This window comes from Esox lucius, chromosome 20 (genome assembly GCF_011004845.1).
Source record: "Esox lucius isolate fEsoLuc1 chromosome 20, fEsoLuc1.pri, whole genome shotgun sequence".
Taxonomy (NCBI): Eukaryota; Metazoa; Chordata; class Actinopteri; order Esociformes; family Esocidae; genus Esox; species Esox lucius.
In genome coordinates, this window is record NC_047588.1 from 28,251,118 (window position 1) to 28,273,686 (window position 22,569).

Sequence of the window (22,569 nt, forward strand, 5' to 3'; positions counted from 1 at the left end):
ATATGAAATCACAGCATTTAATTGTTTGTGACATTGAATGTATCACTGCGTGTGTCTGTTTGTTTGCGCGCGTGTGTTTTTTTATCCTACGCCAGCCTGACATTTGGGCTGTGTTGTGTTTCTCTTGAACTCTGGGCTTCTGGGACATAACTCATCATCTGTATCATCTCTTTGAGAGCTGGAGGACATAGAGGAGAGGGAGAGAAGGAGGGAAGGAGCAACTATTTTGGTTGTACAGACTGCTGAGGACCTGAGAGTGTCAACTCAAACCATGTGGAGGGTTTCGCTGCGCCTGTTCTCGTACAACAGGGGGATGTGTGTGTCTGTGCTTCCAACGCTCTCTGTGAGGGCTCGCAGGAGGATGTGTGTGTGTCCGACGAGGACGGAGGGCGACCCGAGGAGGAAGAGGGATCCACTCCGGGGTCAGAGGGGCACCAGGGGATTTGAAGAGATTCCCCACACAGGAAGAAATGGCTGGATGAACCTGGTGAAATTCTGGAGAGATGACCAGTTCAAAGTGTTACACAAACACATGGAGAAGACTTTCAACACCCTTGGACCTATTTACAGGTGTGTGTGTGTGTGTGTGTGTGTGTGTGTGATAGTGGGCCTGTGCTGTCAGACATGTTTCTATGATGTATTGGGTGTATTCCCAGGGAGCATCTGGGAACCCAGAGCACAGTCAACATCCTGCTGCCTTGTGACATCAGTGAACTGTTCCACTCCGAGGGCCTTCACCCACGTCGCATGACCCTCCAGCCATGGGCTACACACAGAGAGATCCGGCAGCACAGCAAGGGGGTCTTTCTCAAGTACGTAGCGGTCTGTGTGTGTGTGCCGAGTGACCATAGAGACTGTCAATATACTGGAAAATGTACAGGATTTAAGGCCAGGCGCCACCCTCTAATAGTTCCCCCCCTTTATCGGACAGGAAGTTTACTAGTTGAAACTACTCGTGCAAAGTTTCAAAAAACGTTGGGACAGGTGGTGTAATGCTAAAAACCTTCACCTGGTGGAGCATCTCACAACTAATTAGGTCAATTGGCAACAGGTCAGTAAAAGGATTGGGTATTAAAAGATCATTCCAGAAAGGATTGGTCTGTCAGAAGTGAGGTTTGGGAGGGGTTCACCACTTTGAAAGACTGAGTGGGCAAATAGTGCCACAATTTACATATAATGTTTCTCAACATACAATTGCAGAGGAGTTTGGGAATCTCATCTACGGTGCATAATATCATTAAAAGATTCAGAGAATCCGGAGAAATCTTTGTTTGCAAGGGAAAAGGCCAAAAACCAATATTGGATGACTGTGATCTTCGGGCCCTCGGGTGGCACTGCATTAAAAACAGACACAATTCTGTAGTGAAATCACAGCATGGGCTCAAGAACACTTCTGAAAACCATTGTCTATGAACACAGTATATCACTGCATCCACAAATGCAAGTTAAATCTCTACCATGCAAGGAAGACACCATATATAAACAAGATCCAGAACCGCCGCCGCCACCTCTGGGTCTGAGCTCATTTAAGATGGACTGAGGTGAAGTGTAAAACTGAGTCTGGGTGTTTATTCAAAATGGGATTTTTTTTTCTCCAAAAACAATAACATTACTCAGTTTCAACATTTGTTATGTTGCCTTTGTGCTATTTTATATTAAATATAGGAATAAGGATTTGCACATAATTGCATTCTGTTTTTATTTACATTTTATGCAGCATCCCCACTTTTTTGGGGCTCTGCATTTATTTGGGGATAATATTTTTGAGCAGTATAGATGCAAAATACCCCAAAATCTGAAAATGTACAGACTGATGCCTTAATATGTTTATCCCTTTGTTCAGAGGTGAATGTTTGATCATGTAACTGTGTTATTTGACTGTGGTCAAACCCCTCATCAACCACCAAACAGGAATGGGGCTGAGTGGCGTGCCGACCGTCTCCTGCTCAATAAGGAGGTGATGATGACTTCTGCAGTGCATTGCTTCTTGCCACTCCTAGACGAGGTGGCAAGGGATTTCTGTCATCTGGTGGGGACCCGGGTGGAGAAGGAGGGACAAGGGCAGGAAGGGAGGCGCAGCCTGACAATCGATCCCAGCCCTTACCTCTTTCGCTTCGCCCTGGAAGGTGGTTGTATTCTTTTATATTATCCATTTCCATATATCGTAATTTGACATGTTGGTTTGGATGGGATTTGTTGTGGATGTGGTTTGGCGTGGATCTGTGTTGGTGTGGATGTGTGTTAGTCTTGATGTCATTTGGTATTTATGTGTGTTGGTCTCGATGTGTGTTGGTATGGATGTGGTTTGGATTGGATGTGTGTTGATGTGGATGCGGTTTGGTGTGGATGTGTGTTGGTGTGGCTGTGTTTGGGATTAGATATGTATTGATGTGGATGCGATTTGGTGTGGATGTGTTTTGGATTGGATGTGTGTTGGTGTGGATGTGTTTTGGATTGGATGTGTGTTGGTGTGGATGTGTTTTGGATTGGATGTGTGTTGGTGTAGATGTGGTTTGGATGTGTGTTGGTGTGGATGTGGTTTGGGGTGGATGTGTGCTGGTGTGGATGTGGTTTGGTGTGGATGTCTGTTGGTGTGGATGTGTGTTGGAATGGATGTGTGTTGGTGTGGATGTGGTTTGGGGGGGATTTGTGTTGGTGTGGATGCAGTTTGGTGTGGTTGTGGTTTGGGGTGGATGAGTGTTGGTGTAGGTGAGTGTCTGGGCTGTGATTGTATTTTGGACTGACAGAGCTTTACTTAAACATGTTATACAGTATAAAAGCCAAGACCCGATCTCCCTGTAAGGTCTGTACAGTGGGTTGTCTTCCAGATTGATACTGTTTCTGACAGAATCTTTCCTCTTAACTGTTGCTCAGATCAATGTAGTCAATAATAACATAGAACAAGACCTTGCCCAGAGAGGAACTCTGTCTCACCCCGCCTCTCTCCCTCTCTCTCTCTCTCTCTCTCTCTCTCTTTGTCATTCACTCAATCACTTCAAAATACTTCATTCACCAGTGATTGGTTTCCTATATTCCTTTAGGGCACATTAGGAAATAAGAGTAAACATACATTTAAATATAAATGCTTGAAGTACATATCTGTATCTGTACCATGTTAGAGTTAATGTGGAAAGTCTGCATTCTCTCACCACAGTCTGGCTCTTTGAAGAACAGCTTTGATGTGTCTGTCTGGAATGTGGCACATTAGCTTATGTGTGTGTGTGTGTGTGTGTGTAAATGTGCGTGTGTGTGTGCGTGCATGTATTTGTAGGGGGATAATCTTTTAAGGTTTCCAAGGGCTTTCTCTACACTTAGCTCACTATGCCCAGGGAGTTAAAGCGCCATTGCAGTAAGACCCCAAAAAACATGATGACGCTCTTAGCATCCCATCATTTCATGGCAGTTAGACAGGGCCAGGTGCTAGTCTGAGGGACTAGATGAAAGGAAATTCGATCCCTTCTACTGACGTGACTCTTAGGTACTGTCAGTCAGTCGCCTGTCTGTCTGTTTACAGCAGATATGAGTCCAATCATGCAGGAGGATTAGGGCTGGGGAATCTCAGTCTTCACGTTCTCTTTCCCCCGTGTCCCTCTCACACTCACTCTCTCTCCCATTCTCTTTCTCCAGCCAGTTGTCACGTCTTGTATGGGGAGCGTATTGGCCTCTTCACCTCCTCTCCCTCCCAGGAGTCCCAGAAGTTCATCTTCGCAGTAGAGAGAATGTTGGCCACCACACTCCCTCTCCTGTACCTGCCCCCCCGCCTGCTGTGGCGCGTGGGAGCCCCCCTCTGGAAGGAACACGCCAATGCTTGGGATCATATCTTCAGCCACGGTGAGGTGGACACAAAAACGATCATCCCAAAAAGGATGTAATAAAATATACAAAGTCATCCCTATATTTTGATGATGTTGTTGACATAATGTCTTCTCTCTACCCCTCTCCCATCCGTTGGATTCATCCCTCTGCTACCTGTTGAACTCATCCCTCTCCTCGCCTCTCAACCCCCCAGCCGAGACCAGAATCCAGAGAGGCTGCCAGCGTCTTCTCAGCAGCCAGTCTAGAGGAGTGGGTGGTGAGGAGGGGGTGTTCACTGGGGTCCTGGGCCAGCTGATGGATAAAGGACAGTTGTCTCTGGAGCTCATCAGAGCCAACATCACTGAACTCATGGCTGGGGGAGTTGACACAGTGAGTGCATGTGTGGGTTTGTGTGTATCCAAATCTCTGACTGTGTGTGTGTTTGTGTGTGTCTGTTTCGTGCGGGTACAGAATGCATGTTCGTTACACCGCTTATGTGTTTAAAGATGACATTAGTGTGGGTGTGTCTTCAGACGGCGGTGCCCCTACAGTTTGCCCTTTACGAGCTGGGTCGTAACCCGGCAGTGCAGGAGCATGTCAGAGGTCAAGTGCAGGCGGCGTGGGCCAGGGCAGGCGGTGACCCTCACAAAGCCCTACAAGGGGCGCCACTACTGAAGGGGCTTGTCAAGGAGACCCTCAGGTATGCCTCATGTTATGGTAATGATGGAGTGAATCAATGCAATGAATCAACACGGTGAATCAACGCGGTGAATCAATGTGGTGAATCAATGCGGTACGTGTCCATCTGTCTTAAAGGTTATATCCAGTGGGAATCACTGTCCAGAGATATCCAGTCAGAGACATCGTCATCCAGAATTACCATATACCTGCTGGGGTGAGATCAGTCTCTTTCCGAACACACACAAACACATGCACACCAAACCCACAATTTAGGTTAATACCACCTCCTGGGTTAAACAAAATTGTTTGTTCTCCTTCTCCTCACAATAAATGACGAGGTAGAACAGAAAGCTAGCTGGCTCCGGATCTCGTAGGGTATGACTCATCTGTCTGTGGTGTGTGTTGTGCTCCCTGACAAAGGTCTCAGAGCTGTAAAGCATCACTGGGTGTTTTATCTCTGCCATGCCACTTCAATTAACGCTTTTTATAGTGAAAGTGGATTTATTCAGGTTGTTACGCTTTAATAAAACTGCTAATTCTTTTTTTCATGTGAGCACTTTTCTGACCTCTCTTCATGCCAAAACAAATGATTGCAATTAATCTAAATTAACCCCAAACACCTAACCTTTAACTTGTCTATGTCTATCCCTATCTCCTAACCCCCTGTTGTAACTTTCACCCTTAACCCAACCCCAAAGACTAAACCCTCCTCCGAATTAGGGCTTGACACATGGTCACACAGGCACATACACACCTACATGAATACGCACACAAACACACACGCACACACTAATCTCCTTGTCTGCATGCATAACTACCTACCTGAGGCATTTAGCACTGACACTGATCTTTTTCTCCCCTTGGCTGTCTTTCTGTTTCTCTTTCAGACGTGTGTCCAGGCGTGTCTGTATCCTCTAGGGAGGAGTCAAGATGTGTTTCAGGATCCGGAACGTTTTGACCCCGGTCGCTGGGGGGCTCAGGAATCTGGAAATGGGGGCAGAGGGGGAGGGTTCCGCTCCCTGGCGTTTGGTTTTGGTGCCAGGCAGTGTGTTGGCAGGAGGATTGCAGAGAACGAGATGCAGTTGCTACTGATGCATGTGAGTAAAGAGGGAAGTATCTCTGACAGGATAGCGGAAAAGAAATAAACGTTTACATTTGACAATGGAGTGAGGAATGATACAAAGTGAGAAAGAAAAGTCTGGAGAAGTTGAGTCACTGTAGCAGATCAAAATATTATAACGATCGCCCCCAAAATGTTCTCTCTCTCTCTCTTTCTAGATCCTTTTAAGTTTCCGTCTCAGTGTGTCATCTTCAGAGGAGCTCGACACTAAATACACGCTCATCCTTCAGCCTGAAACCCCACCAAGCATCACATTCAGCACGCTCTGACACACCCATCAACTCATTAATGAGAATCACGCAAATAAATGACATGATCAGCCATTTGGCAACCGTCAGTCAACTCACCAAAACCCTCACAATGAGGAACACGTGGAAATGTCAATGAATGTTTAGCTTTTTTTTTCCATTATGTCCTTTTGTTTTGCTGCAGCTGGATACATTTCAGTAGACATGAATTTCTCTCCCAAATGTCAATTTTCAATGTGGGAAGCCCCAAACAAGGGGGACACACTAAACAGTAGATGAGCCTTTGAGAGAAGCCTACCAATGATAGTCAGTGGTGTACACAAGATGGCGGTAAAACCCAACCAAGTTACGTGAAATAATCTATCGTAAACTGAATGAAAGTATCATTTAGTGAACCTCAGCACGAGTGCGCGTCTTCATTCATTACTGGCTCCCGAACCTCACAAACTTGGAGGTTTTTCGTCTAAAGGTAAATCTTTTTTATTTTTAGGAAATATATGATTACAACAGCGTATTGGAGTTCAGTGCTTCCAAAAATGAGTCAGTTTCAATGATTAGCAGAATCACTGCAACGATTCATAGAGCAACTGATTTCTGCCAAGTTTACAGAACTGAATGCAATTTCCGCAATTTATTTTCTTCAAAGGGCATGATGACATATTTTGTTGACATAGTTGAGGACTGCATACAGAGGTTTTACCTTTTTAAAGCAGTTTGGTTATGTCAAATTCTGTGACACACCCATCACCAAACATTGGATTAAAATATTAAAATTGTCTGTTTACTGTTGCAGGTGTTGAACTAAATTGTGCAAAGCAAAAAAGTTAAGATACATTTCATGACAATCTCTTCAATTATGATCTTAAGACTTTAACAAGGCATTGACATACTATAAAACATAAAGCCAGTCCTAAATTAATTCCTGACATATAGGTGTAGTGCTTGATGAAATAGGGTGTGTTGTATAAATGTTCTCCACTGTTATGTGATTTGACAGGATGTTATTTCACATTAAGTGTGTGCTGAATATAGCTGTGAATAGAGTTTAGTGAAGTGGGCTTCACAGTGTAACTGCTCCTCAATCAACTCCAGTACAAAGGTCTGTTTGTGTTCTGGCTACTGATTGACACTCTCTGTTGGCCTCTCTCTGCAGTGCGTGTGGTAATGTTCATGCATGCGTGCAGAACTTGACAAAGGAGCACATTTCTCTTGCTTTCTACCCCTGTTGGTTTTCAACAAGCTTCCAGGCTGGTCCTAATCACTTCACATTCAGTACACATCAAGACACGTAATGTCCATGAGTGGATAGTCTGCTCAGTTCACCCAATGTCTTTATGATCTAGCCAGACCAATTTTTCATAAGTTATCTGATTAGATGTCGGTACATCTATACGATTAAATGTATAGAAATATAATGAAAGGAGAGGGCATCCCTGTCCACTTCAATGATAGGCTGTTCTATTTGTTCTTATTCTATACATTCAATCGTACGCTATGGCCTACACCTAATCAGATCACTTTTCACAAACCGTGCCCTGTCACCAGGAACTGTGACAGGCTAGAGTCACATAATGACTCCTCTTACAGATCAAAAGGGGACCGCTGAAAGGGGCCAGTAGGTAAAATAGACCTGCATCCACAGTCCTCATGACGTCTTCAATTTCATTCATTTATAGAAGATGCTGAGGACAAAAATAAGGTTGACCTTAACCTCAACCTAACCCTAGACAAAAAGAAAATAACTGTTGTTGTGAAAAGGTCATTACGTCTAGTTGATGAGCATCCACTGAACCTTTGTGACACTGAACACTGTGAATGGTTGGTTTATATGGTGAGGGGGTGAAGGGAGGAGGTGGAGAGGAGACCCTGAACACTGTGAATGGTTGGTTTATATGGTGAGGGGGTGAAGGGAGGAGGTGGAGAGGAGACCCTGAACACTGTGAATGGTTGGTTTATATGGTGAGGGGGTGAAGGGAGGAGGTGGAGAGGAAGACCCTGAACACTGTGAATGGTTGGTTTATATGGTGAGGGGGTGAAGGGAGGAGGTGGAGAGGAGACCCTGAACACTGTGAATGGTTGGTTTATATGGTGAGGGGGTGAAGGGAGGAGGTGGAGAGGAGACACTGAACACTGTGAATGGCTGGTGTATATGGTGAGGGGGTGGAGAGAGGAGGTGGAGAGGAGACCCTGAACACTGTGAATGGCTGGTGTATATGGTGAGGGGGTGGAGAGAGGAGGTGGAGAGGAGACCCTGAACACTGTGAATGGCTGGTGTATATAGTGAGGGGGTGAAGGGAGGAGGTGGAGAGGAGACACTGAACACTGTGAATGGTTGGTGTATACAGTGAGGGGGTTGAGAGAGGAGCTGGACAGGAGATACATTGTGAAAGTACAGAGGCCAATGACTAAGAAAAAAGACCAAAGGACAGACATGCCAACAGGAAGAGAAGGGAATGACAGAAACATATGAGAAGGAGATGAAAAACATTTTCCCTGATTTAATATAAGTCTGAAAGCCAACATTAGTGAGGGCTATTTTGGTCTGACAAAAGGAGTGGACAGAAAGAGAGGCAGAATAGGAAAGTACTCCTGGAATTGAAAAGCTACTGTTGGAATTTAAAAGGTCAAGATGGGAGGTAAGTACTGTATAGAATTAGTAGAAAGCTGAGTTTTTACCTTTTAACTTCTCCATTTTGGTACAGGTAATATTAAAGTCCTATTAGTGAATTACCTTAAACTAACACAACTACTGTAGTTGCTACAGTGACCTCTTTCAGACCTAACTCCAGATGAGGAGAAACTGAATTTTCAACAGTGATTGTGGAAAGTACATCTATTCTCCTTTCATTCCAAGGTAGTATGACTCATAGAAATCACTGACTCAAAGACAATTTTCTGTCCCATACAGAACATGCAATTCTCAAGCTTATCGTCCTTCAGGCAGCATCGTATCATGCTATAATATGTGTTTAGGGTGTGCTTTTGGTGGGTTAGATGTTGGCTGTATACTGGAGATAGGCAGTATAATTGGATTGTCTGGAGTTTATCCAGAGCACAGTCAGGGTTGGTCGAGATAACCCGAGGTTCATTGACTGCCCGTGAACGTGCACACAGCCAACCATGGCTGTCCTTACATTGCCAGTGGAAAGTATGCATCGATCTGAAAATAGAACCCAGTCAGTGTCTCCTCACTCAATCCCACAGTCCGCCAGGCGGGAGTCCGTGTGCACTGTTTGGTCGGGGACCAGTTTAAATCAGTTTATGTTGTGTGAGAGGATGTCGGTAAATGTATTTGTGAGACGTGTCAGAGGAAGATCTCTGTGGGAAACTCAATAACGTATGCAGCAGGGCATAGGAATTGGGTCACAGAAAGAAGGAGACGGAGAGAGAGACAGGGAGAGACAGAGAGAGGGATAGAGAGAGAGAGAGAGAGACAGGGAGAGACAGAGAGAGGGATAGAGAGAGAGAGAGAGAGACAGGGAGAGACAGAGAGAGGGATAGAGAGAGAGAGAGAGGGATAGAGAGAGAGAGAGAGAGACAGGGAGGGACAGAGAGAGGGATAGAGAGAGAGAGACAGGGAGGGACAGAGAGAGGGATAGAGAGAGAGAGACAGGGAGGGACAGAGAGAGGGATAGAGAGAGAGGGATAGAGAAAGAGAGAGTCAGGGAGAGATAGAGAGAGGGATAGAGAGAGAGAGAGAGAGACAGGGAGAGACAGAGAGAGGGATAGAGAGAGAGACAGGGAGAGACAGAGAGAGGGATAGAGAGAGAGAGAGAGAGAGAGAGAGAGAGAGAGAGAGACAGGGAGAGACAGAGAGAGAGACAGGTGGAGACAGAGAGAGGGATAGAGAGAGAGAGAGAGAGAGAGAGAGGGAGAGACAGAGAGAGGGTGATAGAGGGGAATGGAGTAAGAGATCACCCATGGCGAGACGTCCCACAGGAAGCCACGTATACATGCATACAGACGAACACATCACAGATTTCAACAAGATGTCTACCTCCCTCTGTCCCTCCCTCCCCCATCCCTCCCCTCATTCTAACCCCCCCTTTCTTTCTCTCTCTCTCTCTCTTTCTCTCTCTCTTTGTCAGGGCAGGACCAGCTCTTTCTTACTCCTCTTTTTTCTTATTTGCCATCAGGGGGCACCTTGACCTTCTCTTCTTCATTCATTTACATTTTACATTTGACGCATTTAGCAGACACTCTAATCCAGATTGACATGCACAAAGTCCATACATTTTAAAGGGGCTTTTCACCATAGCACAGTTCCTTAATATACTAATCACTACTGTTTGCAAATGACAAACCTGTATCATAAAAGCAAAAGATACTGTAAGTTCCACAATTCATAGCGAATGTACAGTAGATATGGCCTCCCTTTCACAACTGCGATCGGAGAATAGGATAATACTTATAGGACAGAAAATACACTTTTAAAAGCAGTAGTTCTTTTAAAACACCTACGTTGATCATGCCCATGTGATGTAGGCATTACAAACAGACGCAGAAAAGTTTGGTTTTGTTTGGTTGGTGCCACAGACATTAATGCAGAAGTAACTATAACAGATTTCAATGGAAAACACCACATTTGCATTTATTTTGCTTGTGTAAAATACCAGACTGACTTACTGTACAGTAAGTACACACATTCTAAAAGAGCTTGGTGAAACCAACTATGCATTTTAGTTGTAAGTGTATCAAATCAATGAATTAGTTATTGGCAATGGTCAGTGATGAAAAGAACACCATACAAATAATGAAAATGTAACTTAGTAAACAAAAGACAACAGAAAGAGATGATTGAAGTATTTTAAGTAAAAATGTTCCACTTAATATGGTCATTCAATGAAGGATGCCACAGTATGTTGCCAGAAAAACAGTAAAGTTACCATGTTTAAACAGAGTAGCCATTTTCCAGTAGATAAGCAAGATCCAAGTCAATTGGTGATTTAACTAGCCGTATCTAAAAAGACTAGGTTTTACCTCCACATTATATCCCGCTACAATTGGCAAAAACAGAAACATTAATACACATTTACCAGTCGATATATCTAAGAATTCATACATTCTCAACTTCCGCTAAATCTGGTTGTTCTATGAAGGACGTCAACATTTGTAGTACTAAATGTTCAGACAGTAGCTCAAATAACAGCTAAGCAACTGCATTCATGTTTGTTTATATATCATAAATTATCATACGGACCCCCCCGTCTCAGTTCCAAGGTGTTACGCTGCTATATTATTGTGCTGGGGGATATGAGGAATGCACTTTCTAACTTTTCTCAGTCTCCTCCAGTTTTAAATTTTAGGAGGAGATGAGGTCCTGGTCCACACCTGTGGAGTACCTGGTTTGGGGGTCCCGTTGCTGTCCCTGTCCTTGTCCACCTGGTCATACTTTTGACCTAGTCTAGAATCAAATAGACTCAGATTTAGCCCAGAGAAATGTATTTATTATTCTAATTGGACTCTTAATATCTCACCCGGCACAGCCAGAAGAGGACTGGTCACCCCTCTGAGCCTGGGTCCTCTCTAGGTTTCTTTCTAAAATTCAGCCTTCTTAGGGAGTTTTTCCTATCCACTGAAATCCAACACTACTGTTGTTTGCTCCTTGGGGTTTAAGGCCGGGTGTCTCTGTAAAGCACTTTGTGACAACTGCTGTTGCAAAAAGGGCTTTATAAATACATTGATTGACATTAGAATGCTGGTCACAGATCCCAATTGTTAATTCCCACAGGAAAGGCTCAAATAAATTGCAGTTTTTACAATGGTAGCTAAATAGTAGGCTTTATATGTTACAGTGACAAATCACAATATCTTGCTTCTTAACCAAGACAAAAAAAGCTGTAAATTCACACAGATATTGTTTATATAGCAAGAAGCAAGGCACAAATCAATAGAATTAACTTAACTCATTTGACCCTTTGGTCTTGTTCAATTGTTGTTGTCTTAACGCGATTAGTAAATACATTCTTCAGTACATACATGAACATGTTTTACCAGGCAAGAAAATAATATCCAACCTAGCACTGTCTTTCAAACCTGTTGCCTTCTCCTGTTTAAACATGTATGGTTCAATATCACCAGGTAATTTACTTCCAAAATCAGTCCTTCAAATCATGAGAACAAAACATTGTGTTGCTTATTGTGAAGTTAGCTAGTATCCTGTCAACCGGGTTAGAAAACCTGCAGAGTGGAGGGGAGAGAAAAAGGAAGTCATGTCCTCAGAGTTGTAGTACTATAGATGGAAAATGATGGAACCTTGTACTTAATCAGTATTTCTGCTGATAGGAACATTGCTGAAAGAAATCCAATGGCTTTATCAATCAAGGACTACTGAAATGAAAAAAATAAAAAATAGTACAGTTATTTTTTAGAGCTCGCTTTCCAATCATGCGACGTAATGCTGTGGCGTTTTGGTGTTTGGGAAAAACATTCCTTGCTAATTCTGGCCAACTGTGTGCAAAACAAATCTAAGTGCCCTAGAAATCTCTCAGTCCATACATCACATAACGTCCTCCCAGGTCCAAGTGCCCCTTTAACAAAGCTCAGTCAGAGAACCATGCAGATTTGAAGTTAATGCATTCTAATAAATGGATCTGTTCAAATCAGTTTTATTGGACACACACACACACACACAACAAAAAGGAACTCCCACTCACACCACTGTCTCCAAGCTGCTGGATCCTCCCAGCCTGGAAGTGCGTACTTCCTCCTCCCATTAAGCTTAAACGGCAATTGTTGAGGCTCAGTTGAAACATTGAACTGCAAGGCATTCGGAGGCATCTGTCAAATAAAGAGAGGTGTGTCATTTTTAAATGCAATAAGATGTTTTCAAATGTAGTCTGTAATCTGTAGGTACGTATCTAAAAAAACATATTTCTGGGAAGGTTTACCTCATCAGATCAAACGATGCCTGATACAGACTGCGCTGTGTTTAATAGGATTATGATTATAATGGGATTTCTCCAGGCTGACAGGGATCATGATCACAGTATCAACAGAGAATCGGTGGCAATCCTCATGCTCAATTCTATGCCAAGCTGGGCAACACAAAATCAGCTTCAAGCCAAAAGCTGACAATGTTGATCTTGGCAGCCCAGTGGAAAGATACATCATTAAGGAGATTCTGCCAGTCCTCCCTCCATTTTGGATTTACAAATATGCTTTTTATTACTCCAGATGAATGGGTTAATTATTGAGTCCAGTATTGTTTAAAGGGATTTGAGTATGAATATAGAGATATTTTGGAAAAGGTCATAGCCAGGTGAAACTGCTTTTTTGGCATTTACATTTCCAAGCAGCAATATCGGGAGAGTTTTGTTTGCTTTGACATCAAACGGGGGATTTTTTAAATAAACAATATTGTTTCATTACTTTCATTCCCCAGGTACATTTGCGTGGGGAGGTATTTAATGCTAGATGTCCAGACAATGACTGGTAATGATATTGGACAAAATTCCAATTGAGTCTATATCCTGAGAAGGTACACAGTATTCTGTTCAGCTACAGTGAGTTACATGGAGTGTAATGTAATACGGATTCAGATAAATGTTATATACAGGGACATTCATGTTATAACCATGTATTACCAGAGTCTCCTGACAGCATGAGTAAACGATTAGATGGCCAGACTGAAAAGCAACAGTTAAGGCATTGTCTTGGCCTTCTGTGGAGGTTAGATTAGGGCAGTTTCCAAATCCAGGAGGGATGCACGTTTTTGCCCCATCACTCACACACCTGATTCAAATGTTGCCCCATCACTCACACACCTGATTCAAATGTTGCCCCATCACTCACTCACCTGATTCAAATGTTGCCCCATCACTCACACACCTGATTCAAATGTTGCCCCATCACTCACTCACCTGATTCAAATGTTGCCCCATCACTCACATACCTGATTCAAATGTTGCCCCATCACTCACACACCTGATTCAAATGTTGCCCCATCACTCACACACCTGATTCAAATGTTGCCCCATCACTCACTCACCTGATTCAAATGTTGCCCCATCACTCACATACCTGATTCAAATGTTGCCCCATCACTCACACACCTGATTCAAATGTTGCCCTACCACTCACACACCTGATTAAAATGTTGCCCAATCACTCACACACCTGATTCAAATGTTGCCCTACCACTCACACACCTGATTCAAATGTTGCCCCATCACTCACACACCTGATTCAAATGTTGCCCCATCACTCACACACCTGATTCAAATGTTGCCCTACCACTCACACACCTGATTCAAATGTTGCCCCATCACTCACACACCTGATTCAAATGTTGCCCCATCACTCACACACCTGATTCAAATGTTGCCCCATCACTCACACACCTGATTCAAATGTTGCCCCATCACTCACACACCTGATTCAAATGTTGCCCCATCACTCACACACCTGATTCAAATGTTGCCCCATCACTCACACACCTGATTCAAATGTTGCCCCATCACTCACACACCTGATTCAAATGTTGCATTACCACTCACACACCTGATTCAAATGTTGCCCCATCACGCACACACCTGATTCAAATGTTGCCCCATCACTCACACACCTGATTCACATGTTGCCCCATCACTCACACACCTGATTCAAATGCTGCCCCATCACTCACACACCTGATTCACATGTTGCCCCATCACTCACACACCTGATTCAAATGCTGCCCCATCACTCACACACCTGATTCAAATGCTGCCCCATCACTCACACACCTGATTCTTTCATTTGAAACAAAACAAAAGGTGCACCACTTGATGTCCCCAGGATCAGAAAACACTGGATTAGGGAGACAGGTGTATTTTAGTCTAGGGGCTGCTGTACAGAAATTGGATCAATTTTACAAACCTGTCCACAATATTACATTTTTCAGACCTGCAGATAGGTAAGGCATTTATTATTTTTTATTTTTTTATTTCAGCATCAGGAGATATTATAACGAAGTACTCATTCGGTAAGTACATCATATTAAAGCCTGAGATAGTGGAGCTGGTCTGATCCCAGTGGGCTAGTTGACCCACCAAAGTACTGTGTCTGTCGGCCAAGATGTTTGGTAATTTCTTGTATTGTTTCTTGCTGAAAACCTAAAGATGTTCTTCAGTGTAGAGAAACGATTTATCCAAATGTAGTATTTAGATGCGTCAATGCCATTTTAATAATTTCTCCAAGCAGTAATTTTTTTGTTTCAGAATTGGATCACAAGCTTGCTTACATATCTGGTACCAGAGCAATCATTAATGAATAAGCTGGTATTATTATGTTTGGTCCATAAATATTTATTACAGTAATCAGGGTTCAGTGGATCTCTTCAGTGTTCATCTGATAGCAACCACGGGCTTACAGCAGCATTGGTTCTGTGCTGGAAGTGAATCTCATTGTGTATCAGAACTGCCTCACCTGGTTTGCTCTAGGGGAAAAGTGAAGGTGTGGTGGAATACACCCTGAATGTCCTGCCCAGAGTGGGAGGTGAGAAGCCACAGAAATAAGTTGTGAATTCAGTGAACATTTAGTTTTTCTGCTGTAAGTTTTCACCTTGTCCAACGTCCACTTCTCTTCCTCCCCCTCTCCCCCCTCTCCCCCCTCTCCTCTCACTTGTTGACAACTACAGCACAGCCGGACCGAGTTGTACATGCTTTGAATGGGTTGATGCGTTTCTTGAGTCCCCTAAGCACTCTAATCATTTGACCTTGACCTCCACCACCAGTGTAGAGCTGCAGCTATGCCGCTGTGGATTTAAGACACAGCAATCTGAAGTCTATCTGATCATTTCTCTCTACAAAATCACAGAGCAATTCGTAAGATTGACCCTTGCCTGAGGTCATGTCTGCCTGTGTGTCTCAGCTCGTATAAGGCGTTACTCGGACGCCATGCCACTCCCAGACTCCTTCATTCAGAAGCAGCAGCTGGATGCCAGCATGGCCGACACATTCCTGGAACACCTGTGTCTGCTGGACATCGACCAGGAGCCAATTACAGCCCGTAACACCAGCATCATCTGCACCATCGGTGAGTTAAATGACCAATCACCAAGTTATCAGTGAATTATATAACTAATCACCTAGATCAGCAGTGAGTTATTTAACTAATCACCTAGATCATCAGTGAGTTATATAACCAATCACCTAGATCAGCAGTGAGTTATTTAACTAATCACCTAGATCATCAGTGAGTTATATAACCAATCACCTAGATCAGCAGTGAGTTATTTAACTAATCACCTGGATCATCAGTGAGTTATATAACCAATCACCTAGATCAGCAGTGAGTTATTTAACTAATAACCTAGATCATCAGTGAGTTATATAACCAATCACCTAGATCAGCAGTGAGTTATTTAACTAATCACCTGGATCATCAGTGAGTTATATAAACAATCACCTAGATCAGCAGTGAGTTATTTAACCAATCACCTGGATCATCAGTGAGTTATATAACCAATCACCTAGATCAGCAGTGAGTTATTTAACTAATCACCTGGATCATCAGTGAGTTATATAAACAATCACCTAGATCAGCAGTGAGTTATTTAACCAATCACCTGGATCATCAGTGATCAACCCACCCCCTGCACTACTTATGACAAATAATGTTTGTATTAACAGTCCAAAATGTTTAAAAATATTGGATGTTTGGCTTTCAAATGTGGTAAGGCACACCTTAGGGCCCCCTTGAATGTAATCTGTGTGGAGTCTGAGGACTCTGATTTGGGTTTCAAAGTGCACTGATGGATATGTGCACTGACTGACTAATAGACTGCTTGAGAAATAGATATGTTCAACTTTCTTTTACTCTTTCTTTTACTCTTTCTTTTTCTCTTTCAGGTCCTGCGTCTCGCTCCATCCCCAAATTGCAGGAGATGGTGAAAGCAGGAATGAACATTGCTCGACTCAACTTCTCTCATGGCTCTCACGAGGTGTGTGTGCGTGCGTGCGTGCTTGTGTGCAAGTGTGTGCGCGTGTGATTCCTACCATCCTCATCAATTTGATGTGGTCACTTATCTAACAGTCATTCACGTCATAAGAGTCCAGTAAGAGCTATTTCTTCTCCTTTCCTTCAGTACCATGGTGAGACCATCAAGAACATCCGTGAGGCTGTGGATTCAATGACCCCTGACCCCTTATACTACAGGCCAGTAGCCATCGCTTTGGACACCAAAGGCCCCGAGATACGCACAGGCCTGGTTCGAGGGGTCAGCCTGCATTTTATCACAACTACTGTTCTATCCAGTGGGCTTACATTATACATATTTAGACTGGTCACATAGACTGGTCAGTAATCTAGACTGGTCATTCATCTAGAGTGGTCACATAGACTGGTCAGTAATCTAGATTGGTCATTCATCTAGAGTGGTCACATAGACTGGTCAGTAATCTCGACTGGTCACATAGACTGCTCAGTAATCTAGACTGGTCATTCATCTAGAATGGTCAAATAGACTGGTCAGTTATCTAGATTGGTAACCAAGACTGGTCAGTAATTTAGTCCGGTCAGTCTAATAGACTGGTCACCTAGACTGGTCAGTAACCTACACTGGTCAGTTATCTAGACTGGCCAGTAATTTAGGCTGGTCATCTAGACTGGTCAGTTATCTAGACTGGCCAGTAATTTAGGCTTGTCAAGACTGGTCAGTAATCTAGACTGCTCACAAAGACTGGTCAGTAATCCAACACGAGAGTATGAGGAAGATTATTTCTCATCACCAGAGCAAAATGAATATTTGAAACACTGATCTGTTACAGCACCAGTCCTGCTAATACAAACGTATAAATAATGAGAAAAAAAAGCCCCGTTTATTTATTGTTCATAATACTGTTATATCACTGAACAAATTCAGGGGTTTTGTTTCAGTGTGTGTTACTCTCTGTCTCACGGTGTGTGTTCAGAGTGCAGCAGAGGAGGTGGAGTTGCAGCGTGGGGCCAGGGTGCGTGTGGTGACCGATGAGGGGAACAGGGACAGTACAGATGGCAGGGTAATCTGGGTGGACTACCCCAGTCTGCCTCAGGTCCTCCAGAAGGGGGGGAGAATCTACATTGATGATGGACTCATTGGACTGAAAGTGATGGAGATAGGTAACACGGACTAGGACTGTCAAACAATAAATAAACCAAAATTCCATTTTAAAAGCAGTGCATATGTGTTGACTGTAAGGCACGGAAACACAAAATTTTATTTACAATAAATGTCACAAAAACCACTGTAACATATTAATGCTTTAATGAATGGTGTTTAAGTGTGATAAAGAACTGCCTCTTTGGACATAAACAGCACAAAGAGCTTTTAACCCCACACAAACACGTCACAGTACCAGAGGTCTTTCTAGACCAGCTATCAGCAACTGCAATGCTTATTCTTGTGCTATGATTTGTTAATGGTACTCCTCTATGCTGTCTGTCTCGCCTCCCTCCAGGTCCAGATTGGGTGGAGGCTCTGGTGGAAAGTGGTGGTGTGCTGGGCAGCCGTAAGGGGGTCAACCTGCCAGGGTGCGACCTGGTAGACATGCCCGCAGTGAGTGAACGTGACGAGACGGACCTGAAATTCGGTGTGGCCCAGGGAGTGGACATGGTCTTTGCCAGCTTCATCCGCTGTGCCAAGGACGTCCGAGAGGTTCGGCGGGCCCTGGGCGCCTTCGGAAAGGACATCAAGGTGATCAGCAAGGTGGAGAGTCGCCAGGGAGTGCAGAAGTGAGTGTGGAGGTGAAGAGAGGAATGGACATCCATCCATGCATGTACTCTCATATTTATTTCTAAACTACATGTTTGATTGGCCTTCTACTATAGAAACCCAGCCACTCATACTTCCCTTTGTCCTGTAAGTGACATGACTCCTTCTGCATCCATACAGTGGTTATGTCAGGATGAGATCCCAGTACTGTATCAGGTTGGATAGAGCATGTTTTCAGAGTTGATCTACAACCACTCTGATAGCTACAGTATTGCTTAATCCGTGATTAAGTGGAACATGATACGGTACAGTGTATCTCTATGACGGTGAAGGACTCCTTCCCGGTGACAGCAGAGAGGGATGGATAACTCTGTGCCAGGATTTACTGTTTGCTATGATGGATGAGGATGTGTCAAACCTATATAGGATGTTACATATCTCTCATCCATATGGATGTCAGTATGTGAACAATGGCAGTAATAAATCATGCTCCCCCTCCCTCGTCATTCCCTTGTCTTGTCTTCTCATCCTCTTCTTCCTCCCTTTATTCGTCCCAACCTCAACCCCTCGCTTCCTTTCCCTCTTCCCTGCCTGTTATCAGTTTCCTAGAGATCCTGGCTGAGAGTGATGGGGTAATGGTTGCCAGGGGCGACCTGGGTATAGAGATCCCTGCAGAGAAAGTTTTCATTGCTCAGAAAATGATGATTGGACGTTGCAACTCTGCTGGCAAGCCTGTCATCTGTGCCACACAGGTCAGAAAAAAAATAATACACACACACACACATACATACATTAAGATATATGTAGCCACTTACACACTATCTGTAACAGACAGAATTATACAGACACAGTCAGTCAGGGTGTTGTATAGTACAAAGTCTAGCAGGTTGTCTATAAGAGGCCTAAGTGTACACACACAACCACACACACAGTTGGGATATGTTACCTAGGATATTAACAAAAGGACACACATACAGTTGGGAAATGTTACCTAGGATATTAACAAAAGGACACACATACAGTTGGGAAATGTTACCTAGGATATTAACAAAAGGACACACATACAGTTGGGATATGTTACCTAGGATATTAACAAAAGGACACACATACAGTTGGGATATGTTACCTAGGATAATTACAAAAGGACACACATACAACAGCAATTAAGACACACAGACTCCTCTCCAGCTCATGTCCTCTCCGTCTCATTCATTCTGATATGGCTAGACCCTGTGTGTAGTCACTAATATCCCCTCTATCTCATGTTACCAAATCATGTGTTCTAATGAATGTGTGACATATCATTGTGTGTGTGTGTGTGTGGTAGATGTTGGAGAGCATGGTAGCCCACCCCAGACCTACGCGTGCAGAGGGCAGTGACGTAGCTAATGCAGTGCTGGATGGAGCGGACTGTGTCATGCTGTCTGGAGAGACGGCCAAAGGACTGTTCCCTGTGGAGGCTGTGTCCATGATGCACTCGGTCAGTGAGAGCAGACCACCAGGTCCATTCCACACCTCAGACTCAAAGGAATGGGAAAGACTACATGAGATACGGTTTAGAAATACGGGCTGTGGGACACTTGGAAGGAATCGAAATGCGGCTGATGCTTTAAGCCTTCCCCCTCCTGTCTGTGTCACATACCTACAGATCTGCAGGGAGGCTGAGGGAGCCATCTTCCACCAGCAGTTGTTTGAGGAGCTCCGTCGGCTGACCCCTTTGTCCAATGACCCTACTGAGGTCACTGCAATAGGAGCTGTAGAGTCTTCCTTCAAATGCTGTGCGGGAGCCATCATAGTACTGACTACTACTGGCAGGTATATTCTGACACACACACACACAGACAAACATACACACACAGCTCACTGACTCCAACTCTCTCCCTTTTTTCTCTTTCCATCCCTCTCTCTCCCTTTACCTCAGATCGGCCCAGCTCCTGTCACGGTACCGCCCACGCTGTCCCATCGTCGCGGTAACAAGGACTCCTCAGGTGAGATGCTGTATGATATTGTCCTACTGTACGAGTTAAAAGCTTTAAGGATATATGGAGGGGTGACAACAGTGTGATCTGGAGGTACGGCTACACAATACTGTGGTGGTAGCCTGTAGATGGGGGGGGGGGGCTGTGATCTACCTCTCCCAGGGTAAAGGTAGATGGGGGCTGTGATCTACCTCTCCCAGGGTAAAGGTAGATGGGGTCTGTGATCTACCTCTCCCAGGGTAAAGGTAGATGGGGTCTGTGATCTTCCTCTCCCAGGGTAAAGGTAGATGGGGGCTGTGATCTACCTCTCCCAGGGTAAAGGTAGATGGGGTCTGTGATCTTCCTCTCCCAGGGTAAAGGTAGATGGGGTCTGTGATCTACCTCTCCCAGGGTAAAGGTAGATGGGGTCTGTGATCTACCTCTCCCAGGGTAAAGGTAGATGGGGTCTGTGATCTACCTCTCCCAGGGTAAAGGTAGATGGGGTCTGTGATCTTCCTCTCCCAGGGTAAAGGTAGATGGGGTCTGTGATCTTCCTCTCCCAGGGTAAAGGTAGATGGGGTCTGTGATCTACCTCTCCCAGGGTAAAGGTAGATGGGGTCTGTGATCTACCTCTCCCAGGGTAAAGGTAGATGGGGTCTGTGATCTTCCTCTCCCAGGGTAAAGGTAGATGGGGTCTGTGATCTTCCTCTCCCAGGGTAAAGGTAGATGGGGTCTGTGATCTACCTCTCCCAGGGTAAAGGTGGTTAGTAAGAGGAGTCCGTATGTTCTCTGTCCCCAGGTGGCACGTCAGTCCCAGCTTCTGAGAGGTGTGTTCCCTGCTCTGTTTCACCCCCTTCCTGCCCCTGTGTGGGCCGACGACGTTGACAACAGAGTCAATTTCGGCATTGACATAGGTGTGTGTGTGTGTGTGTGGGTGTGTGTGAGAGTGTGTCGTAAAATCATTCCTGGGTGTTTTAATAGCTTACTCTGTTTGACACTTCCCTTTCTGTGTGTGCAGGGAAGGTCAGGGGATTCTTCAAGACCGGTGACATGGTGATTGTGGTGACCGGCTGGATCCCTGGTTCTGGTCACACTAACATCATGAGGGCAGTTCATGTGCCCTGAACACTCTGCTCCTATTGGACACCACTAAGTAGCCCAAAAGCCCAACAAACACACCAGCAGAACCTAACTACATTGCATGGATAATCAGAACAATAACCAATTTCCTTCATGATGTGGGAAGCACTATTTTTCCATTTTCATTTTTAACTTAATGTTGTCATAATTTCTTTTTGTGATTATTAATTTTTGTCTTAAAGACGCAGTCAAGAGTTTCTGTATAATTTCAAGCAGTCGGTATGAGGTGGTGCTCATAAGCTCTATGTCATCCAATTGTATACTACATCATCCATTTTGTATGTTAACAAACTTTAATGTTCAGTTTTTACAATATGTAACAAATCCACCACGTAACATATCATAGAAATGTGGTGTTTCGTTAACATCACAGATTGCATTGTTAATGTTTGTGTATGTTTATTCAAAAGCACTGCCTTTCTCCAAATTAAGCTCAGAGTAATGTATCTCAGCATAACACCATCCCTCTCTGTTCAGTCTAGTTTAGTGTTGGCCATCTGTATGTTGTAATAATTGTAATATTGTTTGAGCAACAAATAATAAACAGCATCTAATTTGGTGATTATAGTTGTCATTTATTATGGACAGTCATTTACAGTGTACTATTTTTTCCCTGTCACTTCCCAAACGGTAGAACACCTGGTGGGGGGCAGATACAAGACAAAGGTCTTGTAGTGGATGTCAGCTTCAGCTAGAAGTCAGTGGGGTTAAAAGGAGTCCGGTGACATTGTACTGCTAAGGAAGGTTGAACAAGATGTGGACCATGGCGCGCCTAGCAAGCTATAGACCGTGTTCTGTCGAAATTCTGCCCTCTAACAAACTCTATACCTTCATGTCCTAAAAAGATTGGCATAGCAACCGAGTGACGTTTCATTACAACATAAACGCAATGAACAACAGTTTGCTCGGCAAGAATGTTGAAGTAGCTATTTCTTCTACCGAATCCATTAAGGG

The 22,569-nt window shown here is 44.0% G+C and overlaps 2 protein-coding genes across 6 annotated transcripts; both read left to right on the forward strand.

The window, feature by feature from the left end:
* Positions 1–95: 95 nt before the first annotated feature.
* On the forward strand, positions 96–6,244 carry LOC105018961 (cytochrome P450 11B, mitochondrial). Of its 2 annotated transcripts, none has more exons than XM_029115776.2 (9): positions 96–570; positions 657–812; positions 1,912–2,129; positions 3,628–3,831; positions 4,010–4,185; positions 4,329–4,495; positions 4,612–4,690; positions 5,364–5,573; positions 5,755–6,244. In XM_029115776.2, exons 1-9 carry the CDS (start codon positions 272–274, stop codon positions 5,863–5,865), a joined length of 1,620 nt encoding a protein of 539 aa, XP_028971609.1. In that variant the 5' UTR covers positions 96–271; the 3' UTR covers positions 5,866–6,244. The 2 variants fall into 2 exon arrangements, with proteins under 2 accessions (XP_028971609.1, XP_019897007.1); XM_020041448.2 differs by having other exon boundaries at positions 104–570; positions 1,912–2,126.
* pklr (pyruvate kinase L/R) lies at positions 6,231–22,178 on the forward strand. Of its 4 annotated transcripts, XM_029115779.2 has the most exons (13): positions 6,265–6,313; positions 14,777–14,809; positions 15,697–15,861; positions 16,677–16,768; positions 16,913–17,044; positions 17,739–17,925; positions 18,264–18,537; positions 19,119–19,269; positions 19,845–19,997; positions 20,166–20,332; positions 20,439–20,505; positions 21,275–21,389; positions 21,494–22,178. In XM_029115779.2, the coding sequence occupies exons 3-13, from the start codon at positions 15,723–15,725 to the stop codon at positions 21,598–21,600; spliced, it is 1,584 nt and encodes a 527-aa protein (XP_028971612.1). In that variant the 5' UTR covers positions 6,265–6,313; positions 14,777–14,809; positions 15,697–15,722; the 3' UTR covers positions 21,601–22,178. The 4 variants fall into 4 exon arrangements, with proteins under 4 accessions (XP_028971611.1, XP_034144900.1, XP_028971612.1 ...); XM_029115778.2 differs by lacking the exon at positions 14,777–14,809 and having other exon boundaries at positions 6,231–6,313; XM_034289009.1 differs by lacking the exon at positions 14,777–14,809 and having other exon boundaries at positions 6,240–6,313; positions 15,643–15,861.
* Positions 22,179–22,569: the final 391 nt, after the last annotated feature.

Coding starts and splice junctions, on each gene's coding strand:
- LOC105018961 (XM_029115776.2), top strand. CDS start 272: ATGTGGAGGGTTTCGCTGCGCCTGTTCTCGTACAACAGGGGGATGTGT. Junction 2,130..3,627: donor TCGCTTCGCCCTGGAAGGTG/GTTGTATTCTTT, acceptor CTCTTTCTCCAG/CCAGTTGTCACGTCTTGTAT. Junction 4,496..4,611: donor CTTGTCAAGGAGACCCTCAG/GTATGCCTCATG, acceptor TCTGTCTTAAAG/GTTATATCCAGTGGGAATCA.
- pklr (XM_029115777.2), top strand. Junction 15,862..16,676: donor CAGCATCATCTGCACCATCG/GTGAGTTAAATG, acceptor TTTCTCTTTCAG/GTCCTGCGTCTCGCTCCATC. Junction 19,998..20,165: donor CTGTGTCCATGATGCACTCG/GTCAGTGAGAGC, acceptor ACATACCTACAG/ATCTGCAGGGAGGCTGAGGG.